This window comes from Chlorocebus sabaeus, chromosome 1, assembly GCF_047675955.1.
Source record: "Chlorocebus sabaeus isolate Y175 chromosome 1, mChlSab1.0.hap1, whole genome shotgun sequence".
NCBI classification, from domain to species: Eukaryota; Metazoa; Chordata; class Mammalia; order Primates; family Cercopithecidae; genus Chlorocebus; species Chlorocebus sabaeus.
In genome coordinates, this window is record NC_132904.1 from 120,391,446 (window position 1) to 120,399,915 (window position 8,470).

The 8,470-nt window shown below is 37.7% G+C and overlaps 1 protein-coding gene across 1 annotated transcript; it reads right to left on the reverse strand.

Moving 5' to 3' along the window:
- Window positions 1–1,362: 1,362 nt before the first annotated feature.
- LOC119626457 (olfactory receptor 8B12) lies at window positions 1,363–2,615 on the reverse strand. The gene has a single exon (XM_038004914.2). It carries the CDS (start codon window positions 2,356–2,358, stop codon window positions 1,363–1,365), a length of 996 nt encoding a protein of 331 aa, XP_037860842.2. The 5' UTR covers window positions 2,359–2,615.
- Window positions 2,616–8,470: the final 5,855 nt, after the last annotated feature.

Sequence of the window (8,470 nt, forward strand, 5' to 3'; positions counted from 1 at the left end):
ACCCACCAGACGCCCACCCACAAGTCTCCTGAACTCACTTCTCTTCCCTATTCCATGCTGACTAAAGACAAATCTTTCCCACCACACACACACACACACACACACACACACACACACTCAGTCTTATGACTTCAAGCCCTTCATGTCATACCAAAGAACAAAACTACACCCTCATCTAAACTTCTCTTTTTCCCAAAGAAGAGAATATTCCCAAGGAAAAGCTCGGAAATCAAAGTGTCTCCCCAACACTTAACATATTAATCCTAATCCAAAGGAACCTTCCTTTGCTACTAATAAATTATTCAGATCAAAGTGTATTGATCTGATGTGTTATATAGCTGTCATTAAATGTTGTGGGTTTACAACCCAGTCTTGGATGAATTATCTTTTACCACATATGCTTGTATGAGTGCTGTCTGCAGTACCTTAAAATTCAGTGGAAACTGCCTCTTCTGATAATCAGCTACTTAGTGGTGTTTTAATAGCTACCTAGATTCTCAACATTGTTTACTGCACCTCTAAAACTTGCAGACCCTTGGTTGATTATCCTAAGCCACAGATTTCTCTATCACAGCTCAAACACCCAAACTAACCCTTGAAAAAGCTCTACATTCTGATTCTTTAAATCTTCAAATGAATGTACGACTTTCTTCTCAGCATCTTTATAACCCTTAATCCTACAGAAGTCCTAATTCCCTAGACTGGGTTCCTAGGGTTCCACACAACCTCAATCTTAACTCAAGGTCACTCACGTACTACAAACTTAACACAATTCTCTTCTCATTTGGCCAAGACCAACTCAAGAAAATGTTCCATCTATCCTCTTGAAAAAAAAATGAAATATTTAAAAATTATTTATTGACAGGTCACATTAAATTACTATGAATAGAATTAGGTTTTAATGTGTTAAGTTTTCATACTTTTAAAAGGAAATTTGCAAGGGCATCAATGAAGCATGAAAAAATGACATAAAAAAAAAAAAGCAGCTTGGAATTCAAGGACCTGGATACCAGTCCCAGTTGTGCCACCAAGTAGTTGTGTGTCCTTGAGCAACATATATATTTCTGAGTCTCCAACATGTGTTAATTGAGGAGGCTAGATTAAAAAATGTGTTAAGGCCAATTCACAATTAAATGACCTATGATTATAGAAAAATTGGCATAAAATGAAGAAATCTTGGAATAACTGAGGTGGAGCAGTGGAGCAGACAGGGAGAATATGTCTGCATTTAACATTCATCCAAATGTAAAGATTTAAAATTCTCTTTCTGTACAAGACAGGAAAAAAAATGGAACTTGAATCTCACTGAAAACACATGCTAATAAGCAAAGCATTGTATTTCCTTCCTCCAATACTACTCCTTTAAGAAAAGATTTTTCTGCCCAAAGTTCTCCTCAAGGCAACTTTGACATCCTTGTTCCTCAAGCTATAGATTAATGGGTTTAACATGGGGACTATGATGGTATAGAACAGGGAGGACACTTTTCCTTGCTCAAGGGGCAGGATGGAAGGGGGTTTCAGATACATGAAAGCACCAGAACCAAAAAAAAGCAAAACTACAATTATGTGGGAACTGCAAGTACTAAAAGCTTTGGACCTGCCTTCTGTAGAACTGATGTGAAGAATGCTGGAGAGGATGAGGGCATAAGAAATAAAGACACTGACAATGGGCAATCCAATGTCAACAGCCACAAGAATAAAGAGCACCAGCTCATTCATGTAAGAGCTGTTGCAGGAGAGCTGAAGGAGAGGAAGGATGTCACACATGAAATGATTGACAAGGTTGTCAGCACAAAAGGTCAGGTTCATTATGCTTCCTGTGTGGGCCATGGCCCCAGCAAACCCCATCCCATAGGCACCCAACAAAAGGAATAAACACACCTGGGGAGACATGGTGGTCGTGTACAACAGTGGGTTACAGATGGCCACATAGCGGTCATATGCCATCGCTGACAGGATGAAGGACTCAGAGACGACAAAGAAGCAGAAGAAAAAGAGCTGAGTCATACACCCTGTGAAGGAAATGATGTTCTTCCTTGAGACAAAATTTATCAGCATTTTGGGAGTGATGGTAGTGGAGAAACAAAAATCTATTAAAGAGAGGTTAAAGAGGAAGAAGTACATGGGAGTGTGCAGGTGAGAGTTTAGCCCAATCAGGGTTATCAAGCCCAGGTTCCCCACCACGGTAACCGTGTAGAAACCCAGAAACAGGAGGAAGAGGGGGATCCGGAGTCCCAGCTGGTCGGTTAAGCCTTCGAGGATAAACTCTGTCACAGAAGAATTTTTGGCTGCCATTCTTTTTGGTCGGGCAGGAAAGTCTGAGGGGACAAGAGAAGAGGACCACTTAGAAAGAAACATCGCCACCACATTCTTAGTCTCTATCTCCCATTCTTGGAAAAGGAATCCAAGGAGAGAGATTTGAACTTCGGTAGGAAGGTTTTTACCATTCACTAGGGGTCTGTCTTCACAGTCCAAGTGATTATAACTCCCAAAGTGTAATATGAGACTAAACTGTAACTGCAGAATGAGAGCTGGTTCTGCTGAAGAAAGGGGTACCAAAAATAAGCTAAATGTCTTTTAGATCCTTAAGTCAGTCCCTTTTCTATACTTTCCCTCTCCTGTCTCTGCTTCACTTGGTAAAACCTGGACCTCTTCCCTGAAGGGAATCCTGAGATGCAGAAGCCACAGTGGCTCTGCTCAGAGCTTCCACCTCTGGGTCCACGCTGTCAGATTAAGTAGGTGAGCTCATGCTTTTCCAAGATCTCTTAGCTCAAGTGGCTGTACATTTAATAATTTTTTAAAGCTGACACTTATTGAGTGGTTACTATAAGAGGTTCTGTTTGAAGAGCCATGTAGCAATATTATTATCTTCATTTTACAGATGAAATCAGTAAGGTGACACAACTAGACAAAAGTCCCTAAACCACCGAGTTGCAGCCAGAAGGTGAATTTCAGCAGTATGGCTCAAATGGTTTGCACTTGAAATCACCATGTTACATAAGTGACCAGCATCAGGGCAGGCACTCACCTTCCTTCCCTTTAGAGCTGTAAATGCTATACTCTACTGCCTCTTTTCCACATTCTGGGGAGGAAGATGACCCTAGTGAAGAGAAGATGACAGATTTGAAAGCTCAAAGCCCTCTCTTCTCAGTACAGGTCAAAGGATCAGAACCTCTAATGTATCTCATAACACTTTCCGCACTGAAGGACATGACTTCCAATTGTTCATTTGCCCAGAGGCCTCTCCAGCTTCCAGGAAGGACACAAAGCTTTTTCCTGACCAGTGAATAACAAAAGACTAAAGAGTTTTATTCTGGATTACAGACTTCAGTGATCTGACTATTAAGATAGAGACTCCCTCAAGACCACTTCCTTAGCGATTACTTTCCCCAGGGAAGAAGAAATATTTGTTTATCTCTTGGAATTGCTTGATTTGGCTTTCTACTAACATGTATCCAGTACTATTAAGAGAAAATCATTGTGGAAAAAAATGATTATCATTACCATTTATTGAATACCCAATAATTTAGTACCTGACATAGTACCCTTGTTCTGGCTGCCAAGATCCAAAGTACGCATATACAAACATATCTTTATTAATTTCTCACAATATCTATTTTACAGGTAAGTTGCTCACAGAGACAAGATGTGTCAGAGTCCACAGGTATGCTTAGGTCTGTCTGACTCCAAGCCCCTTATGTGGCTGCTAGACTAAACTACCTCCCAAGGACAGCTACTGAAATCCATAAAGCAGAGCCCTTGCCTTCTTGGATCTGACAGTCTCTCGACAAATAACAAGTGAATATTCAATGAATTAAATTTTTAAAAGGAAGCAGGTAGAGCCTGGAAAGGTTAACACAAGGGGCTATTGTAATTTAGAATAGGATATTCAATAATTTATTCATATTCCACTCATCTCAGGAGTTAATTGCACTACTCTACTCCCAGCTCAGACAAGAAAAGACTTCTCTCATTCCCCTCCCCTGTCCTCTCATGGAGTGTATGTTTAATGGTAACAAGAATCCCTATCAGGTAACTGCTCTCAACGTCTGCCAAGACCAGCCTTTTTCTAAATTAATAACTAGTCAAAATTCCCTTTGGCTGTCCCTGCCTTCCACCCACTTTTCTTTGAGCACTTCTCCCAACTGACTTTCCATCTGTTCAGTGCCCTCAAACTGAGTCCTAGTAGACCCAGTTCCCACTGCAGGAATACATCCACATTTGTTCTTCCTCTTTGGTTTGCATTTGTCTTTTTCTTTTACTCCATACCTCCAACCTCTGCCTGGATTAAAATTGTCTATCCTATGTCTCTGTCTCTAAGATACTTACTTATTTTCTTTAACATCAAACCCACAAACTCAGAAAATTTTAGACCTGAAAAGACTTGAGAGAGTATCTCATTCAGTGTTTCCCAAACCTAGCTGGTTATCACAATTACCTAGAATATTCATTAAAAGGAAATGCTGGGCTCCAGTCACACGTTTGGAATCAGAATCTCCATAGATGTGGACATGGTGGCTATGTTTTTTAAATCTTCCCAAGCATTTCCAATGCCAGGAACTGATAGATCCACAGAACTATTATTTGCCCTCATCTTACAGACTAAGACCACTAAAAAGTTTTGGGAGGCTGAGACGGGCGGATCACGAGGTCAAGAGATCGAGACCATCCTGGCTAACACGGTGAAACCCCGTCTCTACTAAAAAATACCAAAAAAACCTAGCCGGGCGAGGTGGCAGGCGCCTGTAGTCCCAGCTGCTCGGGAGGCTGAGGCAGGAGAATGGCATAAACCCGGGAGGCGGAGCTTGCAGTGAGCTGAGATCCGGCCACTGCACTCCAGCCTGGGCGACAGAGCGAGACTCCGTCTCAAAAAAAAAAAAAAAAAAAAAAAAAAAGTTCAAAGAAGTAAAGGCCTTCCCCCAAGGTCACAGATCTCTTCTAAGTCTCCACATTTCCAATCTCTCCTCATCCATGAACTCACCTGACTTTCATTTTGCCTGGAATGTAAAACACAAATAATGGAAATGTGTTATGACACTTTTTATTTCTGGTATGATTGTATTGCTATTATTGCACTTACCCCTCTGACTACAAAAAAAAAAAAAAAAAGACTGGAAAAAGTATATAAAGCAACTATTTGCCATACTTGGAAAGTAGACAACACAGGGATGAAATTCTTGAGAAAAGGCAAGAAAACGAGGTAACTAACACATTCACCCCAACTTTCTCTAAGGCCAGTTTCTAAACCATGCATAGTAAAGTGGTGCCCCAACAAATGGCAGTAGCTTCTACTAGTGGAATGAAAAAGTGTAAGGAGGCTAAGACAGCTAGAATTTGTGGGGCAAGGAATGGAGAACAAGAAGCCAGAAAAAAAAAAAAAAAAAAAAAAAGGATCCTCAGGTACCTGCACAAAGGACTCCCTTAAGTTCGTGGCTGAATCCTAAATTTTATATGTGTAGGGCAAGATTCTACTGGCTTAGGAGACAACAGTTGCTGGGGGTCTAAGAACTGAACAGAGATCACAGAGGATCCACAGCGCCTGATAAGAATTAGAATTCTGACTTACTGAAAACGGAGAGACCTTGTTCAGCAAACCAGACATTAAGTGAGATCCCTGAAAAGTCATACACTAAGAGTAAAGACCATGCCTTTGTGCTAAGGGCAAAACTGAATCATAACAAAGGTCTTAGCAAGATCAAAGGAATCTGCTAATAAATTAACTACATCCCAGAACAAAATTTAACACTCTGTAGCAAAGACCAACATAATCCACTGTCTCTAAAACATATCCACAGTGTCCAATATCATAAAGTCAAAAATTACTAGAAACACAAAGAAGCAAGAAAATGTGACCCAAAGTCAAGATGGAAAAATATATTAGAATCAGGTCCACATCCGATCTAGATGTTGAAATTAACAGACAAGTACTTTAAAATAACTTCTATAATTATTTTTAAAAATTTAGATAAAACGACAGAATTGTCTAATATATCCAACAAAGCAATAGAAACAATCAAGATAACCAAACGAAAATTTCAAAACTAAAAATATTGGAGATAAAAATTCACCAGATTAGCTTAATAGCAGATCAGGCACAGTCAAAGGAAAGATCAGTATAAGCAAAGACAAATCAGTAGAAATTATCCATACTAAAATATGGACAGGAAAAAAGTAACTTTAAAGAAGAACATGGTAACTAAAACCTTTAGGGCAATGCTAAATAGTCCAACATATGTATAATTAGAGTTCCAAAATGTGAGTCAACTGAGAATTGGGTAGAAATAATTTTTTAAGAGATAATAGCTGAAATTTTTCCAATTTTCATAAAATATATGAATCTATTTACGCAAAAAGTTCAGGAAGCCACAAACAAGATGAATACATAATATACCACACCTAGGCATATCAGACATAGTCAAACTGTTGAAAACCAATAACAAAAAAAAGCAGCTTAAAAGCAACCATAGATAAAAGATGTATTGCATTCAAATAAGCAAAAATAATAATAACTAACTTGTAATAAAAGAAATAGAAGTCAGAAGACAATGAAATGGCCTTTAAAGTACTAAAAGGAAAAACAATTGTCAACCTAGTATTGGCAAAAATATCCTGGCTAAAATATTCTTCAAAAAAACAAGCAATTTTCAGACAAAAGGTGAAAGAATATGTCACCAATAAGCCGACACTGCAAAAAACCTGAGAAAGGGAGAGGGAAATGGTTCCAGAGGAAAGCTTAGATATTCAGGAAGAAATGTGAAACACTGAAAATAGGAAATATGTGGGTAAATATAGAAGGCTATTTTAAAATTTTCCTTACATTTATATTACTTTGACCATTTAAAGCAATAGAAAACAATTTATGGTAGATTTAAAATATGTGTAGAAATAAGATATATAAAATGTCAATAACACAATAAAACGTAATACAGTAATACAAATAATGCAATAAAAATAACATAGAGAGGTATAATTAAAATTCCAACAATAGACCTAAAACAAAATATTTTTAAAATTTTAAATAACTTAAGAGGAACAAGCTTAAATTAATATTTAAAAAATCAATCAACATTATCCACTACATTAATAGAATAAAACAGTAAAATTATATAATCATCTCAATAGATGCAGAAAGATTATTTGATAAAAAGCAATACTTATTCATGGTAAGAATGCTCCGCAATTGAGGAATAGGAAGGAGTATCCTAAATCTGATCAAAGATGTCTGTGAAAAACCTACAACTAAAAACCTACATCATACTCAATAGTGAAATACTGATTGTTTTTATTGTGAGGTCAATAACAAGTCTAAAATGTCCACTGTCATAAGTTTTATTCAACATTGTATGGGAAGTCCTAGCCCACTTAACAGGGGAAAATGTTGAGCTTCTCAACAATCTCAAAAAGAACCAGTCGGGCACGGTGGCTCACACCTGCAATCCTAGCACTTTCAGAGGCCGAAGTGGGCAGATCACATGAACCCAGGAGTTTGAGACCAGCCTGGTCAACAGCTACACAGGAGGCTAAGGTGGGAGAACCACCAGAGCCCAGGGAGGGTGAGGCTGAAGTGAGCCATGATCATACCACTGCACTCCAGCCTGGGTGACAGAGTGAGACTCTGTCTCAAAAAAAAAAAAAAAAAGAAGAAGGAGGAGGACAACATAATTTGGTCTCTACCGTGTATCAGTCAAAATATTAAGCATATAATAAAAAATAATTATTGACTGCCTCTCCCTCCACCTCCTTGCTGAACACCACACCTGACCTTCCAGCTGCTCAGTACTCTCAAACTAAATCCTCCCTCGTAAGATTGCCAGTGTCAGTTTGCTCTCTCTGATTTGTTTCAATAAAGAGTACTAAAGATGGAAATGGAAGATATAAAACCATCTTAATTTACACATGACTTGAATATACCTAGTAATCAAAGTAAGCCTATAAGCAGGCTATTAGAACTTAAAAGTGAATTTAATGAAGTCATGGAATACAAGGTTAATGTATAAAAATTAACCGCATTTCTACAAACTAGCAAAAGATAATTACAAAATGAAATTTTTCCAATAACATTGACACTAGCAACAAAAATTGATATACTTAAGAATTTCTTTAACAAAATTTTTGTATACCTCTATATTGAAAACTATAACATATAACTGAATATATTTAGAAAATCTACATATATGGAAAGATATATCATATTCATGGATTGAAAAACTAAATATTGTTAAATTGTTACTTCTACCTAATCAGTGGATTCAATTCAATACCAGTTAAAATACCAGCAGACATGTCGACAGAAATTGACAAAATAATTCTAAAAATTATATGAAAATGCAAAGGACCTAGAATAGCCAAAATAACTTTGAAAAAGAAGAAAGTTGGAGACCTTACACTATTTGACTCCAAGAATTATATAAAGTTTCAGAAATTAAAACAGTTTAGTAGAGAAGTAAAGACAGGCAAATAGATTAATAGA

Bases quoted from the DNA above. Each gene is read 5' to 3' on its own strand.
- LOC119626457 (XM_038004914.2), bottom strand. From the start codon at position 2,358: ATGTTTCTTTCTAAGTGGTCCTCTTCTCTTGTCCCCTCAGACTTTCCT.